General features: G+C 35.6%; 1 protein-coding gene across 2 annotated transcripts in view; it reads right to left on the reverse strand.

Annotated features, from left to right (window-relative positions):
- Positions 1–25,596, reverse strand: part of mdga2a (MAM domain containing glycosylphosphatidylinositol anchor 2a) — a 157,638-nt gene that overhangs the window by 6,964 nt on the left and 125,078 nt on the right. For both annotated transcript variants that reach the window (XM_051868285.1, XM_051868286.1), the window contains exons 11-15: positions 13,832–14,009; positions 6,861–6,881; positions 4,707–4,862; positions 2,583–2,747; positions 265–395 (exon numbers count right to left, since the gene is read on the reverse strand). In XM_051868285.1, the coding sequence (XP_051724245.1) occupies positions 265–395; positions 2,583–2,747; positions 4,707–4,862; positions 6,861–6,881; positions 13,832–14,009 (651 nt within the window). The remainder of the gene's footprint in view (positions 1–264; positions 396–2,582; positions 2,748–4,706; positions 4,863–6,860; positions 6,882–13,831; positions 14,010–25,596) is intronic.

The following is a 25,596-nucleotide window of genomic DNA, read 5'->3' on the forward strand; positions in this document are numbered from 1 at the left end:
TGGCTACATACTACCTAGGAAGCTGGAGGAAGGTCTTGTTTTTAAGTTTCATTACAAGCTGTTCACACATTGACAATATAAAAAGCAATTAATACATATAAATTCTTACATACAGCCCCTTTAAATAACATAAATTATAATATTATAAGTTATAGAATTATTATTCACATAGTTTATATCCTATAATATTATATAATTGTATTAATTTTTTTTTATATTATTTTTTGGGTGTTATGCAAGCAAAAAGAAGACAGAAAGAGGCACCTGGAAAGAGGATGTTGGATTGATGTTAACTCTGGCTTGCCTCCAGCGGTCTCCTTGGTTCCCGCTCAGGGTCCACACAGATGTATCCTGACCTGTCTGGCTCTTCTGCCTCAAATACACGTTTAATGTTCCTTGAAAAAAAAAAAAAGGCATATGTACTAAGTGTCAGTAGAAGTCATTATATGCAATATGCCAGTTAACTATATAATGCCTTTTACACCTTTCTTCTGTGTTACATAGCAACTGCAAGGTTCAGTGACCTTGAAGAGACCTTGACTCATCTCCATCTTCAGGAGAAATCAATCATAAATCTGTTCAGAACATGACACTAATATATATATATATACATATATAAAATGGCTTCTACCCTACTCTATGATGAAAGGTAATACATCTATGATGTATTACTTTCTCAGATGTCTGGGATTTAGCCAAATGGTATGTTTCATTTCCTTGCAAATGAGGAGACAATGAGACTGTTGCTACAGAGACGTGATGCTATTAATGCTAAGACAAACTTTCTGGAGAAAAACACTGTAAAAAAAGAAGAAGAGTGGAACATTAAAACAACACACACACACACACACACACACACACACACACACACAAACCCTTGTTGCTATTTCATTCTTTAACAATGTAATTCTTTCTCTCGTTAAAACATTTTACACAAATAAATTAATAGTAGCCTACTTATTTTACGTGAAGCAGGTCACTTAATGGTGGCTATCATTTTGAGATCACATCACCAGCTGAATATTGCTCTAATTTATCGTTTACAATAGCATGTTTAACAGAAAACATTTGCATTACGGTCCATCCAAAACACTAGGTGTCAGTATCAAGTCAAAGATGACTGGAATACAGGCTAGTGCAACATACACAAAAATTGATTTTAGTGCACCTTAAGAACCACTTGGGTAGGTTTTTATATCAAAACAGCCATCTAACCGTGTTGTCTCGGTTCTTTGCTGTGCAGCCAGACAGAAGATCTTGTTGGGCACATGGATTTTTAACCCCAGACGCGCAATGAGACCACGTGTCAAAAGCCAGGAAGAGAACACCCTGGTGAGTTGGAATTAGCCCCACACTTTCTATTCTAAAAGCACACAGCTTTGTGAAGCAGAAAATTGCAGTTACAAGCTTGTCTGTCAGGGCTGTGGAGGTCATTGCTACTCCAGAAGTGCAACTGTATGTCTAGCTCAACTGCAGCAGCATAAAGTGAGCATGAAAAAATGGAACTATAGAAATGTATGTGTACCACAGAGCACAAATTAAGTCATTTACAGCACTTACAGTCCACTAGAAACATTTAATAGCAGGTTTTTCCATTCCAGAAAAGGCCAAAGTGTACACTGCAATTTTCTGACTAGCACAATAACTTATAAATATAGAATCCCATTTCTGCCTGAGTAAAAAATAATATATATATAAAAATAAATCTGTTATTAATGAGATAAAGTTTAAAATAAGAAACAATTTACTTGATGTATAAATTCACAAAAAGATTTGAGAAAAGAATGGGCAATTCTGACATATAAAGTCTGAGATTTAAAGTCAGAATTATGAGAAACGTATATTTATATTAAGCCTGTTTACACCTAGTAAAGTAAAATAGCATCTAAAATACATAAATCAGAAAAAATATAATAAGAAATAGTATCATTTTGACATACAAGTCGCACTGCAATTTATAACATCACAATTATAAGAAACTGCAACTGTGACAAAGAAATAAAGTTGTAGATATAGATATAGATACAGTTGAACTCGTGACATAAAGATTACTTTTTTGAGAAATAAAATCAACCCCAATTCCATAAATTTAATATTCAATATACCTCATAGGATTTTAAAGCTTTTTTATACCATTCATACATTAAAAAGGTTCATACATAAAACATTTTAGAACCTGTCCATATTTTGATATTTAATACATATCTAACTCGAAAGCCGTTCATCTTTGTTTTCAACTTGAGACACTGAGAATGTTCCAGCCCATATCTGCCTGACACTGTCTGTCTCACTGACTGACCAGGGCTGCGTTTCCCAAAAGCATTGTAACTAAGTAGAGTGTAGAAACATTGCCACCAATGGTCTCTACGATCAACTTAGCTCACAATGCTTTTGAGAAACGCAGCCCTGGTCATCAAGCACTCATTTGAACAGTAGATTTGTGATGTCAAACAGACTGTACAGAGTTAGCTGGCTGCTCATCAACACTAATTAGAAGACACAATTAAAATGAGTCTGCATACATTCCCTTCAGTTGATCACATCAGGAGTCATTGCAATGTATTGTGCTAATAGTAACCCACCTATATGCTTTCCATACATGTGGTAGTAGAAGCTGAAGCAGTATATTGGGTTGGTGGCCACATTCCCATAGGGATTTTTAGGGGCAACATTGAAGGACGGGGTCAACAGTCGCGCCTTGTCTCCCTCCAGACGTGGTCGCGAGGTCTCAATGTACATGTAAAAACCTGCACAAAAATACAGCAAAAACCGGGATGTTGTGAAATATTATTACAATTTAAAAGAACTGTTTTCTATTTGAATATATTTTACAGTGCGATTTATTCTATAAATCCAGTCTTGAGTGTCACATGATCCTTCAGAAATCAGTCTAATATGGTGCACAATATTTGGTGCACAAGAAACATTTTTCATCACTATCAATGTTGATAAATGTTTGTTTCTGGAAACTGTGATAAACCGTGATTCTTTGAAGTTCAAAAGAACAGCATTATATATTTATGAAATATTTAGTAACTTTGTACATGTCAATTTTGATCAGTTTAATGGGGCTTGGACGGAAAAGCAGGGGTGGCCGTGCTTTTGCAGCCGCAGCCCCAAAACTTTGGAATAATTTGCCTCTACATGTTAGGCAGGCCCAAACACTTTCTGTTTTCAAATCAAGTCTTAAAACCTACTTTTATACTCTGGCGTTTAACACAGAATGGGAACTGTTTTTTATGTTTTACAATTTTTTAAGTGTTCAATGTTTTTATATTGTAAATTATTTTATTCTGATTATGCTTGTACAGCACTTTGGTAAACACTTGTTTTTATAAAGTGCTCTATAAATAAACTTTGATTTCAATTGATTGTTGCTAAAAAAAAAAAAAAAAAAAAAAAAAAGCATACTGACCCCAAACATTTAAATAGTGTATACATATACATCAAATCAAGAGAATAAATTGAACAATAATTATAATTGTATAGCATCAAAAGCACATTGTATGGTATCAAAATCTGATAGCACATGCTAAATTATCAGGCTATATTTTCAGAACACGAGATCCAGGGGGCGGGGATGGATCCAGATCCAACTCCTCCCACTTTACATATCCCTAAACCTACCCCTCTCTGCCCCCTGGATCTGGATCCAACTCCTCCCACTTTACATTTCCCTTAACCTAACCCATCTCCGCCCCCCCTGGACCCGTGTGTTCTGCAGTGAGGGGCTACTGATATTTTCTCCAAGCCTTAGTACACCTCCATTGAACCTAGCACTGGCTAAGAATAATCAATAGGACCTCAGTGACTCCATAGAACAGGACAAATGATTTTTCAATTCACATTTCTCATAGCCTTTTAAAAGACAGATTTCTTTCCTTTTACACTGGGTCAGAGTGACTTGAAAAGCTATTAACCTGTTTTTTTTTTCTACATAAGTCAAGCCCTTAAACATCCATTAATTTGAAATATTAGCAGAGTGCTGCAAGAATGAGTCCTAAAACCCAGAAAAAACATAACATTTTAGCACTAGTTCCATCCATTGTTTAACCCATGGACTAAAACAACAACCCGCGGAAACAGTGTAAAAGTACTTGATAACATTGAGGTGATGCTAACTTCTGGGTTGGCCTACAAATTTACATCATCCCTGAGCACTTAACCCACTATAAAACCCACTTCGATATATAGATTAAATAAGCACCCTACCGTTCTTTCTGAACTTATGACTTGCATTCTACAAATTCCTCTACTTTACCAAAGTACTAGACAAGCTGATTGCATTAGTGATGTGTTGACCCATGGAAATTATCCAGTTGCACACCGGATCTGTCATGATCCGATGTCAAGTTTAATGACTGACACCATTTCTCTGAAAGTGCAGCTAATGGAACCCACTGAGCATCTTCCTCTAAACGTTGCCCAATCAGAAGACAGCTTGTGCACTCCTTTAGCAACATGAGAAATTGAAAGTGCCTTTGGACGCTAATGCTATTAGCCTCTCTCTAAAAGTCACAAGCTTCACTTTGCTGATGATATAACTTTTTACTCAACATCCACTATACCACTCATGAATGACAATTCATTAACTTATTTGTGGAAATTTGAATCTTGTGATGTTTGAATTTGGTGTAGCTATAAATCTATATCTATATTTAACTTGCGGATTTGATTTAATACTTAGTGGCACATGTGCAGTATACCTTGTTTAGAGCCAGTGCGGTCGCTGCTGGGTCCAGTGTTGGGTGTATATTTAGTGTCCCTGGTGGCAGCGCTATGTCTTGTCCAATCAAACTCTTCGGTTTTATCTTGGGTGAACATACAGATGGTGTCCTCTTCAAAGCCGCAGTGAAACTTACCTAGAGATGTTTCAGCAGAGAAACAGTACAATGAAGAGTGTGCAGAAAGAGCATCTAAAAAGCTATATCAGACAATTCATTAATTCTAGAGTGATCACATATTTGCACACAAATACATCTTGGGATGATTAGTTAGACACTTGAAATATACAATATCAATTAATGTATAAAGAACATCTAAAACAAGCTCTTTTATGATCTTTTAGAAACACATTTTTACACATTTTCTTAAGACTGCATTTATCATCATCAGAGTTCAACATTTATGAACTATAACTCAAAAACTGTTGGCTACATTTAAATGTTACACCCATTTTGTGGGTGTGTGTGCTGTCACAATATTTATGAAATTACACAGATGAAATGAATCCTTTAAATGGCAAATTTGATGAAGGCATTAACTGTGGTAAAAATGTGATGGCATTAAACATATTTCATTTTCACATATTACAATAACAAAAACAAACAAACATGAATTTAATATGCAGTACAGTTTATAGGATTTGTATGTATATGCTTTCAAATTTGTATAATTTGCACAAGTCATTCATACATACACTACTGTTCAATAGTTTGAGGTCAGTAAGATTTTGTTTTGAAAGAAAGTAATACTTTTATTCAGCAAGGATGCTTTAAAGGGTTAGTTCACCCAAAAATGAAATTTCTGTCATTAATTACTCACCCTCATGTCATTCTACACCCGTAAGACCTTCATTCATCTTCGGAACACAAATTAAGATATTTTTGACAAAATCCGATGGCTCAGTAAGGCCTGCATCCAAAAATAACAAAATAGCGACTTTATTCAACAATATCTAGTGATAGGCGATTTCAAAACACTGCTTCATGAAGCTTCGAAGCTTACGAATCATTTGTTTCGAATCAGTGGTTCAGAGCGCCAAAATGATTTCAGTAAATGAGGCTTTGTTACGTCGTAAGTGTTTTGAAACTTCAATAGTTCACGTGACTTTGGCAGTTTGATGCACACTCTGAATCGCCCATCACTAGATACTGTGGAATAAATAACAAAATTTTGTTATTTTTGGCGCACAAAAAGTATTCTTGTCGCTTTATAATATTAAAGATGAACCACTGTAGTCACATGAACTGTTTTAAATATGTCTTTAGTAGCTTTCTGGACATTGAAAAAGGGAGTGTTATTGCTGGTGATGCAGGCCTCACTGAGCCATCTGATTTTATCAAAAATATCTTAATTTGTGTTCTGAAGATGAACGAAGCTCTTACGGGTGGAACGACATGAGGGTGAGTAATAAATGACAGAATTTTCATTTTTGGGTGAACTAACTCTTTATATTGATCAAAATGACAGTAAAGTCATTTATAATGTTGCAAAAGATTTCTATTTCAAATAAATGCTGTTCTTCTGAACTTTCTATTCATCAAAAAATCCTAAAAAAAGTGTCACAATTTTCACAAAAATATTAAGCAGCTGTTTTTAACATTGATAATAATAAAATGTTTCAAGCACCAAATCAGCATATTAGAATGATTTCTGAAGTAATGGCTGCTAAAAATTACCAGATAAAATAAATAAATGCAGCCTAGCTGAGCAAAGGCATTTTTATTCAAAAACATAAACAATTACTGACCTCAAACTTTTTAACAATAGTGTATATGATCAACAGATGCATGACTAAACAAATATGAAAACGCTGTTAAATTACATTTTAAAATATTAGTTAGTAGTTCATTATAAAGTTATTTTCAAAAACATTTTAAAGATTTTAACGTATGTTAGTGTACATAAAAAGGTCATCAGAAGCTGTCTATATACATATCAAAATATCATAGATGTTGATCTGTCTATCCAAACATGTCTATACATATGAATATTAATGAGATTATGTTGATCATTTACTCATGCTAAACACCAAAAGGCAAACGCTATATATATATATATATATATATATATATATATATATATATATATCTTATTCCCCTTTACTAATTCACAAAAAAAAAAAAAAAAAAACTTACTCCAATGAGGATTCACCGGTGCTGTAAAACAGAAAAAAAAGAAGAGGTTATACATGTGAAAAGCATAGGCTTATAGTAGATAGTTTATTAATAAACCATTATAAATAACAGCAGGGGACTCAGAGAGGGGAGAATGCAGTTTGCCCTTGGAGAGAAGTGTTTAGAAAGTGCTTTGGGCATCATTACATGTATCACACATTTAGAGAGGGGAAATGAAATAGCGTTTCAGTGCAGGAGGGGGTGTTTGTGTGGGGAGAGGTCGCTATGGGGCTGTGCAATGCTCAGGTGAACCATAAAGACCTGTATCTCTCTTCATTCCATTCACAAGCAGCCTATCTGAGTGCGGCAGAAAGCCATGTGCTTCCAGGCAGCCTCATTGAGGGTTAAGGTGCATTGTGGAAGAAAGGTTTCAGAGGGCATGTGTGGAAAAGATAGTGAGACTGAAACCGATCCCTATTTCAACCAACTACGTTCAATGCCTTAATAGAATACAAAAACTCCCCCTGCTCAATCCTGTTTAAGTCAAAAAATGTGTTTGGATTCTCCAGAAGCAGTGATTACACTAAGCTTTGAATTTCTATGTTGGGTAGAAAAAAAAAAAAAGAAAAAAAAAAAAATCAATGGTCATCCTCTCAAAAAATATTTGAAAACATAATATTGTCAAGGGCTCTAACTTTAGCAGAAGAATTTATAAGTGTCTCAAATTGATGTTCCAGCAGTAAAATGAGTACAGTGTGTCAGTCGCCTTCTGGGACGGAAAAGTGGCATCGGTTCTGGCATTTGATCAGGCTCCTATAATGAGAGAGATTAGCACAACAGCGTTCAAACACAGCAGATGTTCACAAGGGGTTGTCAGTGTAAATGTCTGCTTTGTGAACTGCAGGGGGAACAGCTCCACACGTAATTGATGATACAAATGAAAAAGTAAAAAGTTGACAGGAGGGGGAAAGAAGGGGAATCAATTATCAAACGTCTGTTTACATACACAGAATTTACAAATGAATGAATGAGTGAATGATGGGAAGTGTCATGGGATTTGCAGCCTCAAGGGGAAAAGAGGATTTTGTCAAGGAAGACAAAATGCTAGTGAGTCATTCCTTAAAACAGATGCCTTTTCTATTTTGGTGGTGATTTTTGAAGTAAATTTATGTTAAGGTTTGAAACATTCTATCAGATATAGAATGTCTACAAGTGTTAACAAACTTCTTTTGGCATCTCAAGCCAAGTTTATAAAAATCCACATGTTTGGACATTAAGAGAATGAGGGAGGAAATGGGGTGGAACGTTAAACCAAAATGGCTGCTGCTCTCCATGTTATCAAGGTTATTTTTTCGGATCATTAATACTTAAGAGTCAATGATAGAATTATTAGTAAAAATGTGTTAGTATTAGTAAAAATAAATACATTTATTAAAAAAATATTTGTTTTTTCCTGTCTTGTTTAATGTAATGGGGTGGATATGTTATGTTTGATGAGTCTTATCAAGCATGAAAAAAAAAACTTGGCCCATAAAAAAAACCTGATGTCACTTCCGCTTCCTTATGCCATTTAAAACGACTCTATTAATATTAAAAAAAAAATCTAATCTGAATGGGAAAGCCAATAAATGCTTAATCATGTAAAAATATCTACACTGTAAAAAAAGAATGGTTGGTTTAACTTAAAAAAGTAAGTTGCCTGGTTGTCTTAAAATGTTAAGTTCATTGAAATTAAAATTTTGAGTTAATACAATGAAGGTGATTGATTTAATCAACAGAAACTCAAAATATTATGTTATCTGAAGTTGATTTGACAAAAGAAAACATGTTGTGATAAATCATGAAAATAATTTTTTACTGTAGTTTTTTTTTATACATTTAAAAAATGTATATTTTTTTATAATTTAAAAAAAAAAAAATATTAAAATGACTGTATAGCATTGAACATACTCTTTTAAAATACTTACAGAAATACACCATAATCACATGAAAAAAAAAAATTTCAATAGAATAAAAGAATCAATACAATTACAGATAATACCATAATTATTTAATAGGATTCTTATCAATAGAATAAAATAGAAATTATTTTGAATTAATATATTTAAACTTGTGAAACACTTAAGTTTAGTGAAGCGCACATATCTTTGTTATCGCTAAACAACTACATTACTGATAAATAGCACAATCAATATATCTGTCACATGTGAATTGATCACATTCCATGTTAACTATTCAAGACTAGCCGTTTTTTCCTATTGCGAAATTTCAATTTAGAAACTAATTATTCCATGAAGGTTACAGTTCCCTTCCTATAAAACCACCCAGCTGTTTCTAAATGGGGTAAGGAGGGGAGAGGCCTGCTGTGGTTAAACCAAACAGATGTTGCATATTTGGAAACACGTGCAGCATTAACACACTCTCTAAATTGATGGGCTCCATGTTCTTTCCCTTTTCCTTCATCCCTGTAAAAGTACAATTAGAGCTATTGGAGCAGGAGGCAAAGGCAAAACGTCAACATCATTAAACACACAGGCAATTAGACCCAGTATATCTCCCACTCAGAGAGGATTCACAGCCGCCCTACTCAGAGGCAAGCTTTAAGGTGAAATCCTACCATATCCAGGCCTTTTATTTGAACAAAGCCAGATAACAACATAAATGTACAGAGCTGAGCAATAAATTGCAGTAATGCAATTCAGGCTAGATACACACCATGTTGTCTTATCATAGAAACTGGGTTTTATGATACCCATACAAAACCCGAAGGCATTTTAGAAACAATATGTTATCACTGAGTCCAAGTAATGCATCGCACACATAGTCAAAGGCCTATGAAAATTAATGAGTAGAATCATACATGCATCCTCATCAGCATATTTCATATTCATCCATTTTGCTACAATGCTTGCATTGACTTACATTAGCATTTAAATGACCTGTAGTCAATCATTATTATTATTAATATTATCAGCAGTAAACAACTAAACAAAGAAATAATGCCATTTATGACAAGCTAATAACATAGGAAAGTCGTGGTGAGGTGTACTAACTGTTTGACAATACAATTATAATAGCTTGTTAGCACTGTCCTCTCAGCCTGTTTGTGTTCTCTGAAAGGCTCATAAATAGCTGCCAATTGGTGGCTTTCCAAAGCAATCTACAGGCAAGCAGCAAGTTTATGTGTTGAATAACTGCTTTATAGAATGACACCAAATGACACAGTCCATCAATTCTTCTTGGTTGCTTGTTAATTTGTCTGGCACTGTCCATGCACGAATTTGAACAGCAGCCATTCAAAGTCTTAACAAACACTGCAACCTTTGCCACAAGTTGCGATGGCTTGCATTTCCAATAAAAATCACCAAAATAGGGGGAATGGGGAATGGCATGGAAATGGCTGATTCTGCTTCATTCTTATAAAATCTCAACATTCAATGAAAAAAGTAAAATAAACATACATAAAAAAAAAAAAAACTTTATTATTTACTCACCCTCATGTTAATCCAAACCTGTATGACTATAAGATATTTTGGACTTTTTCAACTGTTTTTGTCCATACAATGAAAGTCAACAACAATGGATTCCAATGATGTTCATTGTACTGACAAAAGAAACGGAGACATTCTTCAAAATATACTTTTTTACTGTGTTTCAGATTTGGAATGACATGAATAAATGGGTAAAAAAATGATGACAGTATTTTCATTTTTTGTGTGTGTGCACTACCCCTTTAACATTAAATATTCATTGGTGTTCCACATGAACTGTAATAATGTATACCTTGAATGCAATGTAAATCACTGTGGATTAAAACATCTTCCATGTAAACATAAAAGTGCTTTGTGCTTCTGGGATTGTGAAAAACAAAAAAATGTTCTGAACTTGGTTCATCAAACCCAAAAGGGGGTCACTTCCTCTTTCTCATGCAATTTAAAATCTCTCTATTCAAAAAAATCTCAGATCAAAATAATGTTCACACTATCATTTTAGGTAAACAAGTAGTGTGATATTCACCTTCACGGATGCCGATAAAATATCCTGCTTTATATAAAATTAAAGCTGCTGTCCGTAACTTTTTTGGGTTAAAAATGATCCAAAATCAATTTTTCAGCATGTACATAACCAGCCAGTGTTCAAAACTATCTCCTTACCTTAGCCCGATTCACAACGGTAAGCTTGTAATAATGTTTATAATTTGGGTGGTACTGGTGGGTTTCCGTGGGAAATTTGAGATTGGCGCTGTTTGTCTCTGCGTCATTGTGTCACGTCTGTAAACAAGTCCCAGCTAGTAGGCTAAATCACATGTAAGACGGATCATTTACAGCCTTTTCTCATAGCAGCTGCAAAAAATAATCATTTTGATGGCGGATTGTATGGTATGACAAATTAATGTTAGAGATTAGATCTATAGGTAACGCTAATACACACTAAATACACATAGTCACACAATGCTGATGTTGTTAACATTAACAATTTGAGAAAGTATAACAATAATAATTTGCACTGTTTGATGTGATCCGAGCTAAGCGATCGTTAGATTTAATCACCTTTGGCAGCGCGATTTACTGTAATGCTTTTTTCCCCTCAGTCAGAACAAAAGTGGCTGACACGTTACTTGCTTGTTCAGATGACATTTTCCGTTGAAAAGACTACAATCTGTGATTCCAAAGTACAGTATCCACACCGATGTGGTGATTGACAGCAAACATTAGATTCATCCGTGCTGAGGAGTCGCGTCGAGGCACAATGCACGTAAAAATGATAATTCCGCAAACAACTGCAATTGCAGGTTTCAAACAGAGATGGCGATAAAGAGGCAAAACTACAGACTGCAGCTTTAATGTGTGTTGAAATAAAAAAAAAATGTAAAAGCATTAAAGTAGTGTGAATGGGAAAGCCAATACTCTATCATGGAAAAGTATTTGGTGTTAAATATACGTTTTAAAAATGTTAAATAGAAAGAAAGTCATACAGGTCAGGAACGAAATGAGGATGATTTAATGATGACAGAATTTCATTTTTGGGTGAACTATCTCCTTTAACATTAAAAATCAATTGGCCATGAACTGAAATAAAAATGTATACCTTGAATGCAATGTCAGTTTCGATTTTAGCATTTGCTAGATGCATAAATGTAAACGTAAATGTGCAGTTTTAGCAAACCAATAGAAGGTATCCCCTCACAGAGAGCTTCTTCAACCATTTACACAACCATTTAGCTTCAATTCCAGTGTATTGTGAAAGCTGGGATATGGATTGTGACTGGTGTGATTGTGCTATCACCTTCTCCAGGCTATTTGAGCCAATTAAAATGCATAATGTCACAGTGGCAAAAGCTGGACTCTTTGATGGAAGTGCTCCTGGTGTGAAAGTCATCCCATCAATACAGATGGTCTTTTCCTATGAGCCCTGTGGCAAAATGACTTCAGGGGGAATGGAATAGCAGTGAGGGAGATGTTATGGAATGAGACATTTTCAATTTTTTAGCACTGGTATTTCCATTACCTGACACAAAGACTGTGTAGAGCCATAGGGCTTCATATCACATGGGAAAGCTGCTGAATAAACTATGAGCAGAATAAATGAAATAATGACCAAATGGAAGATTAAATGATTTTTTGGGGAATTTTTTTTCTCTGCTTCTGTAATTGCACCTGGTCTGTACAAGTCTACGGTGGTCTTTTCTTGAAAATCCCTATTTTTAGAAGACATACAGAGAGTGAGGGGGAATTAACTCGACAGCCCAGTGCTGTTTGGAATGGAGTCTAGCATGTCACACCTCGGGACACGTCGACTTTTCACAGTTTTTATGTCCACTACCCATAAGCAAAGGCTTAAAATTATGACAGAGCTTTTAAAGTCTCTAATATCACACAACCTCGATAACAGAACACTGTGCACAGTTAATGAATGTGCCCGTGTGCATCCAGCCATTGGTGAGGTTATAAAGCTGCAACGTTATGATTGGTTTTCCAGTAAAGAAGGGAAGGGGTTCAGGCACCACAGATGTAGGGTTTAGGTGACTTAACATACGTTACCTGTGTCTCGACTGGCCTCTTTAAGAAGCACAAAGCAAAACCATAAGATCAATCTATAGCTCTGGTTAATTTTGGGAAATAGTAAAGAATTTAACAGTTGCAATAAAATGCATGTCAACAGATGAGTAATATGTGCATTTTTTCATGTAGACAGCCAGCAGAGGTCTCTATTACATAAAAAAAAAATAAATAAATAAAATAATTAAAATGTCCTCTGCTGTTTATTAGTTGGATTAGCAGACTTTTTACACAAATATTAAAAACAAAAATTACATTTCTCAGTGTAAAGACAAAGCATTTGCACAATGTTTGGAGCTGTCAAATCATCTGAACTTAAATGAAGGGAAAATGTAAATGTTTTTAATAAGTGACCTTGATTTTAAAACAGGCAGTACACAGACAGTATTTGCTCATCAGTACACTGACATGATTCGTGGTTTATTATCTATGTTCTCCAAGAGCAGTTATATATTGTCAAAAGTCTGAGATCACAATAATACTGAATACTGAATAATAATAACTATGCATAATAAAGCATAGAGCTTAACAGCATAATAGGGGCACTTTAAATACTAAAAATAAATTTTGGCATCACAACATCGTAAAGCACAGTATAAAAATGGATATCCATTTTGAGATTTGCTAAAGATTACATTTAACAGTGTTTTTAAATTATTAGTGTTTTTTTAAATACTAACTTTAAGTGAAGGTTAGATGATGGTAAAGAAAATCTTTAATATTGAATCTTAACCAATATGGTACAAATATACTGCATCGTGCATCCCCTATTTTTGACCCGACTATATTTGGAGACTCTGTACTAGACTTCCTCTGAACATACAGTATTTTAGAGAGCTAAGTTCTCCATCATACTATGGTGCTTTCATCTATTGAAATACTGAGAACAGTAAAAACAAACATGACCATAATAAAACATATTTTTTTTCTTACCACTGTAGTGAATGATCCTTTCTGTTGAATCTCCCTCTCCAAACCGTGTTATTGGTGTGAGGCGGACCTGATAGGCCTCAGGTTTAATGAGTTCAGTTAGGTTGTAGGTGAGGAGTTCTCCTTTCTGGATATTGTCTTCTATTGGGATTTCCTGCTCCCACCATCTCTGATGCCCGGTCTGAGGTAAAGAGCATAATTACAGGTTCTTTATTCCAACACCTTATGATTAAGCATCAAGCCAGCACACACTGTAAGTAATGATCCTCCAAAAGGTCCTTTTAATAACACAGAGTCTCTAGGGAACAAAAACCATACATCTTGATTTGATGTTTCTGTACTGTATTAATTAAAAACATAATTTCAACACACTAATATTATAATATAACACACTGTGGATAATATTGAAAAGGTCTGACCACCTCTCTTTTTGTGGCCATTTTAATGTCTTACAGAGCTATTATGATATAAAGTCTTTTTCTCTCTCTCTCTCTTTTTTTTTTTTTTTTTTTTTTAAGTTAAACCAAATTCTCTAAACAAACACCTACACAGAGCAGATAGGGCATTTTCAAACAATGATGCTTTTCACTGAAGAATGAAAACGCATAAGGTGACAATCACAAAAAGTTCCTGAATGGGCAAAAAGTAAACACTATTGAATTTTTAGTGAGATATGTGAGCCAGCTAATTGATTTTGACAAGGCATTTTAGCTCCCTGACCCTCTCAATTAACTTTTTACGGCAAGCTGAATTATTGCAATATTATAAGAAGTCAATTCATTCCTTTTAGCTTGGGCTTGAAGGAAAGCATAAATGGATTTCAGCCGATGCCTCTTATCATTATTGTGGTGGTAGATGAGAGGACATATCTAATTAAAATCCAGAACCTATGAAACCTTGGATCTCCTGAAGTGAACTGCCGGGCAGTAAACAAACCAACATGAATGTTCTAATCACAAACAGAGAATCTGAAAGTTGTGAAAGTGTTTGAGATACTCTGGGCTTTCATTTGCCTAGTCTCATTTCAACTCAGCAACTCAAAGACCTCATACATCTTTCATTACAAATATGGATTAAATAAGGATTAAAAGTTTCCATTTCCAGTGAGGGTAAACACAAAAGGTTGTTTTGGGGGAAAGTACACAAACTGTGAGTGTCAACTCAACATAAAATGATGATTAAAACCCATTTTGCTTCCATAATCTAGCATAAACGAACCGTTCAAAACTTTCATTTTAAATAAACCGCCCCCCCCGAAATAAATATTTTCGTTCAGCAAGGATGCATTAAATTGATTGAAAGTGGCAGTACAGACATTTACATTGTTAAAAAAAAAAAAAAAAACTATTACAAACTTTCAACTTTTTTTTTTTTTTTTTTTACTTTGATAATAAGAAGAAATGCTTTTTGAGCAGCAAATCAGCATATCAGAATGATTTCTGAAGGATCATGTGACCCTGAAGAGTGGAGTAATGGCTGCTGAACATTCAGCTTTGCCATCACAGGAATAAAAATACATTTTAAAATCTAGGCTAGTTAAATAGAAATTTTTTTTTTTTTTTTTTTTTTTAATTGTAATAGTATTCCACAATATTACTGTGCTGTCTTTTCAATCAAATGCAGTCTTGGTGAACATAAGAGACTTCTTTCAAAAACAAAAATCTTAGCAAGCCCAAACTTTTGCAAAATATGTGTTGAGTGAAAAAAGATAAAAAATGAAAAAATGTTGCCTTATCCTTCAAAAATTTTTTGGATTGTGAAAAGTGGACATTACATACAAGAATGCAGCTAGTTTGTTGGAGTAAATAGGGTCCATTTTTTACATGATATTGGCTTAAAGGGTTAGTTCACCCAAAAATGAAAATAATGCCATTTATTACTCACCCTCATGTCGTTCTACACCCGTAAGACCTTCATTCATCTTCGGAACACAAATTAAGATATTTTTGATTAAATCCGATGGCTCAGTGAGGCCTGCATTGACAGCAATGCCACTGAAAATCTCAAGATCCATAAAGGTACTAAAAACATTTAAAAGCATTTAAAACAGTTCATGTGAGTTCAGTGGTTCTACCTTAACGTTCTAAAGCGACAAGAATACTTTTTGTGCCCCAGAAAAACAAAATAACGACTTTTCAACAATATCTCATGATGGCCGATTTCAAAACACTGCTTTGGAGCTTTACGAATCGAATCAGTGGTTCGGAGCACCAAAGTCACGTGATTTCAGCAGTTTAGCCGTTTGATAGAAGATCCGAATCACTGATTAGAAACAAAAGAATCGTAAAGCTCCGAAGCAGTGTTTTGAAATCGGCCATCACGAGATATTGTTGAAAAGTAGTTATTTTGTTTTTCTGGGGCACAAAAAGTATTCTCGTCGCTTTATAATATTAAGGTAGAACCACTGAACTCACATGAACTGTTTTAAATATGTTTTTAGTACCTTTATGGATCTTGAGATTTTCAGTGGCATTGCTGTCAATGGAGGCCTCGCTGAGCCATCGGATTTAATCAAAAATATCTTAATTTGTGTTCTGAAGATGAACGAAGGTCTTACGGGTGTAGAACGACATGAGGGTGAGTAATAAATGGCATTATTTTCATTTTTGGGTGAACTAACCCTTTAAATCCAGCACCACATGGAACTGCAATGTGTTTCAAACTGGCTGTTTGTCCAAGCAATGACAGAAGGGTCATTATTAGGATTATCATTACTACGGGTCACTAATTATTTTCTGTTTGCATGGATTGTGGTGATCTTTTGGCCATGGTGTGCACAGTTGGTCAGATTAATTTGTAAAAATTTGCAAACTTGAACTTTTTCCATGTGAGAAGCTGTAAATGCACATTGATGGGAGAACACTGTGCGGTGGCTGTTAATCTTGGCCGCAAGAATACGGTCTCAGAGCTTTGCTGACTGACAGCCGTACACAGACTCCCTCGGCAGTCAGCCTCGTCACCGTGGGTCTCGCTGGATTCAAATACAAGATGATTGGTTAAATCAGTGGGGCGAGAGAGAGGAGGGGAGGGTGGCAGCAATAGCCCTGAGAAGTTGCCAGTGTTCCCATCAGGGTCTCTCTCTCCTGGTAACGAGATTTCCATCGCCAAATCCAATTACTGTTTATTGCTTCTGTGAGATTTCTAATTCCATGCCTGCAGATCTTGTAGAGGAGAAAAGCATCGGTGAAGGCATATATAAGGAAAGATAGACCGTTCTTCCCCCGAAGCACTTTACTTTTGCAATGCATCATACAACAACTGCTTATTTCAAAGTCTCTCTTTAAAAACTCTTTTTAAAAAGAGAAAAAAAAATCAATACATTCATAAGGGATATCATCACAGATGGCTTTCAGCAGCATTTGATCTTATCTATGTAAAGCAGCTAAAGCCAAAACGCAATTAAACCCCACTGAAGAGAATCACAGAAGATCATTTTCAAATGACTCTTCACTTACTCCAAACAAGACAAGAACAACCCAACGTCCAGATTTTTTTTTTTTTTTTTTTTTTTTTACACTAGCACTAAACACTTGACATGGAGTATCCTTCAACACCACATTTGGGTACGATTTCATTAAAGAACTGAAACGCTTTTGCTTTTTTCATGTGGTTTGGTGTGCACAGCTCCAGGGACCATCTGTTTCTTCCAACACAGCACTCAAATCTTAACACATCCTTGAGCAAGACACTCTAAACCTTGTTGTGGATGTGAGAGGCCAATATTGAAGCGCCCAGCCCTCACATTGAAGGAGAGTGTGAAGAGCACCGGGGCAGAGAGCACACACGGGCTCACAAAACAACCTTGTAGAACCAACCAGCTCTGACGAAATACTTAAAATTTGGTGCCACTGATATAATACCCAACTTAAGTCTGTGGAATGTGAAAATCTATTGTGATCCAAGAAAGTGACCTTGGCTGACTGTATACATGAGAAAAATTCCCATTCTTGCCACAGAATGTCAATACTAACTAAAATTATGCTCAGTTTCATACTTTTTTTAACTGTTATATGCCATGATTCAAATAAATAGCTCATAATAAAATTAATATTTTCATCATTTTATTCATTATTTACTCAACCTCATATCATTCCAAACTTGTAAGGCAGAATGTTCACACTGCTCTTTTTCCATATAACTTAAGTGAATGATGACCAGGGGTTGTCAAGCTCCAAAAAACAAACAAAATGACAACTCATACACTACCATTTAAAAGTTTGGGGTCAGTAAGATTTTATTTTATTTTTGAAAAGAAATTAATACTTTTCTTCTTGAAAAATATTAGCACATTTTCCACAAAAATATTAAATGGCACAACTGATTCTAGAGCACCAAATCAGCATATTAGGACAATTTCTGAAGGATCATGTGACACTGAAGACTGAAGTAATGGCTGCTGAAAATTTAGCTTTAACATCACAGGAATAAATTACATTTTAAAATATATTCAAACAGTTATTTTAAATTGTAATAATATTTTACAATACGTTCACTGTATTTTTTATCCATTAAATGCAGCCTTGGTGTGCATGAGACTTTTTTCAAAAACATCAAAACGGTAGATTTGTATAAATTACAGACACTATATTTTACATCTTCTGAAGTTATATCACAGCTTTATGTGATGAAAAGATGAACATGTAAATAATTAATTGCTGATAATCTTTTCTTTTGCAGTAGCTAACCAATCACACTATATTGCATATGTTCAAATCTGGCACATTAATATGAATGCAGGTTTGACAATGATGTCTTCTAACCACTTTTGACAAAGCAAATTTCACTAAGCACATATCATATACCCGCCGCAATGCGGCGGCAGGTGCAGTTTCAGCCCGACACAGCTATCATTTTCACGTCCTGTGCCATGTTGTTTAAATAGTAAATGCATTTGCGCAAGGATTGCTCGTGTGCAAGGTTTGTTCAGGTGCATTGTTGGCGCGTTGCTATTTTGAAGCAACTGAAATAGACTGCTCCATTGACCAACGGAAACCTGGTGTAAAGTCAATGCCGCAATTTTTTTTTTAATTTAAAGAGCGCGTTAGTAATATGCGCCTATAGGCAGGTGCACAATGCGTGTACACTCTGCTTATTACACACACAGGGACGTGCAGCAGCACACAAACACGCCAAATATTAAAAATAAAAGGATTACAATGTAAAATATTATTATTGTGTGCATAAAGATGAGAATGCTTTGGTGGAATCCGGCTTGTTCTGTAGATGGTCTTCTGGTGCGCTTTAACCTCGTGCACGTTTCTTAGCTAGAGAAGCCAGTTTTTCCGCTTGCAAATTCCACCATGTAAACAGCGAATCTGCCATGGCGTGAGCCAACTGGCTTTTAAAGGGAATGGGAGATGAGACTCTGATTGGTTTATTGTACGTTACGCCCAAAACACACCCAGAATGGGACAACCATTTTGGACCATGCGCCTGCCGCGCTGACCATTTTTCCCGTCGTTAAACTAGCAAAAGTGGATTTGCACACGCTCTAAGTGCACATGCGCCATGCGCTTTAGACCATGTGCTTACATTGTTAAAATAGGGCCCTTAACATCTGCCAGAGATCTCCTTTCTATAGTCACTGAACAGAATGAACATTTGACTTAAAATCTTCTGATTTCTACAAAAGAAAGAAAATCACATAGCTTTGGTATAAATAGTGACAGAATTTAATTATTAGCTGAACTATCCCTTTAAATGTACACCTACAGTACTGGCAAAATGGCACAGCATTTGATACTTCTCTGGTAATCTATTTTGTGAGGATACACATCGCGACAGGGTTCATCACAACACTACCCTGAGACGCGAGGCAAAGCTGCCAACAGCAGAAGGAAAGCGCAAAGTTTCACAATCAGCAGAGGCTCAACGCCAAAGGCTTTCTCTGGGGTCACTCGTGAGAGAAGCATTATTATATTTTTATAATGTAATTTTCATCTGCTTCTCATTATAATGGCTTAAGAATTTCAAATACAGTTTCCCTCCTGGTTTCTCAGTAAACCATCTGTGCTCTGAACCGTGTATATATTTCCCCTTTCGGTAAATCTTGGGTTTGTTGCAGTTTGGCAATGAATTTTGATTACGAATCAAACCAAGCACAATTAGGAGACTTGCATTTGAGCACACTGCACACTTTAAGGCATTTTTGGCTATTCTGCATTACATACAAACCTGACATTTCCTTTCCTCTGAACATGACCTTTATTCAAATACCATCATCAGAGAGATGAATACAGGCCTCTTCTTCTGGTCAGAGAAACAGAGAAACATTATCCTCAAAATGCAAGGTTAATTTGAGAAAAAAAAAACACACACACACACACACACACACACACACACACACACACACACACACACACACACACACACACACACACATCAGTGTTAACCTTTTAAGAGGAACTGCCCCAGTAATCCAGTGGTGAACACAGGAAAAACAAACTCCACTAAGAATATCAGAACTAAAATTCATAGTAAAACTGAATGAAAATCTACATGATCTTCTACAGCACTGCTACATCAGCACTCACATTTTCTTATGAATAAAAGGAAAGGTCAAATTATCTCTCTAGCGGCACTGGAACTTGCTGGTTACACAAGAAGGTGTGTGCTCACTAAATAACAACTGTCTTTGCGATTCAAGTATAACACAGTGTAAAAACATCCCTATTCACCTGCTCTCATCGAAAGTACTTTTGCCTCGTTTTGTTCTGCATTGTAATATATGTTGCCGGTCGGAGGTAAAATGGCTTGTTGCTATGGCAACTGGGCTCACTTCTCATTCATGACATCGTTCAGCAAATCTTGTTGTATAAAGACGAGCAGAGAAGGAGTTGGGGATGAAGGGAGGATGGGGGAGTTGATATGAAGAGAACAAGACATTCTGCCCTTATGCAAATTCTAACCTAAACACCTTTTTGTGCACTGAGAATCTGAGATACATCAACTCCACATGGGAGAAAGGAAATTATATTTTGTGTAAATAAGAACCTCATTAGTATTTGATCGAAGATATCTAAGAAAAAAGAGCTGATTTGCAATTCAAAACATGGCAATTAAAGCAAATTATGATGATTCTTTTCTCAGTGCATACTTGGGGGCAACCTAAGGAAAGTTAATAAAAGAACTCTTTGCAAGTGTTAATATACTAAGTTTATGAAATCAAATTATTTGGATAGCCAGATTAATTATGAACAAGGTCAAAGGTGAAGATGTGCTGATCTCAAACAGAAGGTTTTGTGAATTAAACCAAAACTTTCTTCACAGCAGGTTCATCTAGAAGTTCAAAAGGTGAAGCAGCGCTGATCTATGAACATCTCAAAACCTCCTTAATGCATATTTAAGTACTTCCACCCTGAAGCACTAAAACCTCTGCTTATATCTACAGTGTGCATAAATTACGTGTATGGCAAATATTAAAAATAGAAACGTCATTTATTCAATGTATCCATTGGGAAGCATGCTATGGCATGCTAAAGCATTGTCTACTCTCTTTATTGTGAGTTATGATCAACATAGGATCACTAAATATAGACTAACCCGTCTACAAATGCAGTCAAGCAATGCAAACTGACCTTCATTGATGCTCTCCATGTGCATTTAATGTCAGTTTGTGTCTGCAATTCAGATCCATGATACTAACAAATATCCCGTTAATATTTGCTTCAGTTTCCTTCTTTTTTAACAGCAGAGACTGAAAAAAATGGACATTTACTTGAGCTCCAAATAAAAAAAAAAAAAAAAGTGAGATATTAGAATCTGGTATAACAATATGCACATACACGCTTACCTGTGCACACAAAATATGAATCGCTTTCATTAGTGTAACCACTCCAGCGTGCCTCCGGTAATAAGACTTCACACAAGACTTATTTTGTCATAATGCACACTAATGGCAACGAGCTTCATTGGTAAATAAGGTTTTATGCTAGCATTAGCCCACGCGTAGGCCCAAGGACATTGTACCTTTAGATACTTCATCCAGTGTGATGTAAATTGCATATTTCCAGAGTACAGCCATGTGTCGATGTCGTGCAAGTCTTCGAATTAGCCCGAAGGCCAGTTTGATGACTGCAGAGTGCTGTTTGCTACAGTACCGACATAAAACCTCTGCTGCAATAGAGATTAATATATTCTTGTTATGGTACTGTAAAGGTGGAACTGTATCCTAACACTGTCCTTCTGCACAAACAATTCATAGAGTGAAAAGGTGGCCTACTGTCATTTACGCCACAGATTGAAAGAGAAACACATCAGCAATTGTGTGCTTCTCAGTGTGAAACAGTGTGCATGAAAGTGCAGAAGTGTGTCCTTGAGTCTTTACTGTGGGTGGAAGCCTTGATGTTGTATTAGCATGCAAGGGGTGTGCTGTATGTGTGCGTTTGTGTATCTATATCAGTGGCGTTTTCTCTAAGGAGGCCCAATATAACAAATATAACCAAAATACAACAAATATCACAAAATATGTGACTGAATAATGTATAAACCTCTCATTTCTTGGAAATAACAGAAGTGACACCAGTGGGCAAGTTTTCAGAAGGCTGCAACATCTCTTTTGCCTTCCTTGAGATCACATTAAGATCCCAAAGCATAAATGTGAGGTGGGAATGGCAAAACATTTGATAGTCATTTGAGATCTGCGACTGGTTGATTTCCTTGTTAGTGCAATAATGTCCACCTATCATGTCCCCAAATCAACCGAACTGGAGGAAATAGACAAAGTAATCACTAAACAACTCACCCACTTGAACATTACCACTTTTTGTCATGTCTGAATCTAATCGAAAAATCAAGATTTGATAACTAGTTTACTAGTTAAAACACTACTAGTGTTTCAAGACACTACTAGTTAAAAGTTTGAGGTCAGTAAGATTTTTTTAAAAATGTTTTTCATTACACTTTATTTGGATAATCCACTTTAGACATTCTACAAACTATAAGTTGCATCTGCATGTCTACCAGTCGGTAGACTGTCTGCTTAATATCTGCTATCACTTTATTTTGATGATCCCCCAACAAACATTTTACTGAGTATAAGTAACTTTGCAAGTACATGTCAACTTATTCTACTAAGCCTAACTCTAACTAAACAGTCTACTAATACTCTAATGAGAGTTAGTTGACATGTAGCTGCAAATTAATCAGAGTTAGTTGATATGTAGTTGCAAAATTACTTATAGGCCCTGTTTACACCTGGTATTAAGATGCGCATTGTTCGATCAGATCACAAGTAGACCAGGGAGATACATTCCCGTTTACACCTAGTGTTTTAATTCATCTCTTTTTTCCACGTTCAACCTCTTCTGTCCTGATTTCTTCAAGGGGAGGGTCTATGGGTGGGTAAATGTATGGGTATTTTCAGATCTTTTGATCTAATGAATAAAATAAGCTTGCACAATTTACATATGAACGTGACCGGAAAAACATACGGAGAGCAGCAGCTTTAGTTTCTGCTCTGATAGCCGCAAGACAATGTCAAATGCAGTGAGTGTTTGTTAGAAATCAGCAATGGTGAGAGCACATTGTGCTTGGTACATTTTTCATTTTCAAACTTGGGACTACAAAGTTTAAATCCCATCTGGCTAGTGCGCTTCCCATAATGTTTACGCATTATATCAGTAGGCAGAGAATATTCGGTTTTTTGTGGCTGTTCAAATACATTCGACCACATGAGCGTCTACACTATGAAAGCAATCTGGTTGAATGGGTTTTCGACTACCTCTGGAAGTGGTAGAAAGTGGACAAGCTCAAAACATTTTAGACCCCATTTACACCATTTCCTGTGATGCTTCACTGTCACTAACGGGTTGCCAGTTTGAGGACACGCAACAGGAGCAAGCTCAATTGTCGATGAAAGGTGAGGAGACTTACACACTGTAAGATAATTAGTTGATTTATTGATCATGATAAGTTGATATCGCGTTTTAATATGCTCCCGTTCATAGAGATTTTTAGATGGATGCTGAGGCTTTTTAGGTTGGGTAGAATCTCTGATCTCTGACCCAGTTTGTTCACTGGCTTCCATGGTTGCAATTCGCTGCATTAGTTTTCCGCCAACTGGCAACCCAGGGTGGCGAAATACTATTGGGTAAATTGGCAACGTGCGGTCTTGCACAGACCAAAACAAAAACAGAAATTCCGACACGGAATGCAAATTTCAAAGTAAAATAACTGGCTGTAGCATGGGTTTTCAGAGAAACGAGTAAGTGAACTCAGCATGTTTAATAAATATCTGCAAACATATTATAGTATTTTTATACTTTAGTACAGTCAAAAACTTACATAGAGCACCTTTAATGCATCCTTCTTGTTGAATAAAACTTACTGATCCCAAAAAAGTCTTAATGATCTCAAACTTCCATAAAATAGCATGTTCATATAAACATAAAACAATAGTATGGTATTAGTTGCTTGTTGATAATGCAACTTACTGTAAAAGGTGTTTCATTAACCTTTAACCAGGAAAGCATTTAAACACTGGATGGCACATGAAAAAAAAAACAAAAAACAAATCAAGAAGAGACCTCCTGAAAGGAAAGCCCCCTCATTTCAGAAGGCAAGTGCATGCTACTGATCTATATGTGTATGAGATCAAATGAGACAAGACTAAGTTATCAGAGGGGGAATTACGAGGGTGAACAGTAGGAGATTTCAAACCAGAGGGGAAAAGAGGAAGTCATGTGGGGGAAGAGATCTGATAAGTGCGCCCTGCTGAGTTCACTACTGAAGAAGCACTATTGTGAGTGTGCACAAGGGATGGAAGGCGGAGGGCGGCCCTGACTCTGAGATTCCAAACTCCGTGAATAGAACAGAATAGAATCATTATTTGTCATCACATGACAAGGGCCAGTAGAATTTATTTCCGCGATGTTTATGTCTTCAGTGGAACACAAAAGAATTTTTTGTCCATACAGTGAAAGTCAGTGGAGACCAAAATATTGAACCTCATTATCATTGTAGCAAGAAAATGTTTAAAAATATGTTCTTTTGTGTTAATAATGCTACTAGTTGTCTACTAAACAAAAATCTACTTTCAAAGATTTGATGCCAATAAACATGAGAACTTTCCATTTCCAGTACAAAAGACAACTTTGTTTTTAAATGGACTGTTAAAATCCTTGTATGCCCATACTCCCAGTCGTGTATAATCAGCCAATCTGCTTAGAGCTTGCCAGAATGATAAAAAGCAGTTTTGTCAGAAAAATGCATCAGGCACTAGGATGAATTTGTAAAGTATGCACATAAAACAGTCAATTCCCCACTAAATATATATATTTTTTATAGGTAGTCCAGCCCAAATGCCTTTTAGTCAAGCTAGATATGTACATATCATACAGAGCAATGTTTTGAAAGCACCACAGGGTGTTTACACTCTGTGAGAAGTCATCCTATAAGACAGGGATTCACAAATGTTGTAGTCAGATGAAGCCCTTTCACCTAAAATATTTACTTGAAATAACCCCTGAGATGTCAATATTGCATTAATTTAGCAAAAGATTTGCATGTTTACATTTCTTTGATGTCATTTATTGCCACATGACATGCAGGTAAACAAATAAAATATATTTAAATTTCATTTTTTTTTTTTTAATATTTAGTTTTTTTTTTGTTTGTTTTTTTTACATTTTTAAAAATGTATTTACATTTTTTAATGATTTATTTTAATTTTACTTTTTTATGATTGATTTAATTATTAGTTTTTCATCAACTCAACATAAAATGGGAATAGTACTTTAACATCTGAAAAAAAAACAAACAAAAAAACA

This window comes from Ctenopharyngodon idella, chromosome 17 (assembly GCF_019924925.1).
Source record: "Ctenopharyngodon idella isolate HZGC_01 chromosome 17, HZGC01, whole genome shotgun sequence".
NCBI classification, from domain to species: Eukaryota; Metazoa; Chordata; class Actinopteri; order Cypriniformes; family Xenocyprididae; genus Ctenopharyngodon; species Ctenopharyngodon idella.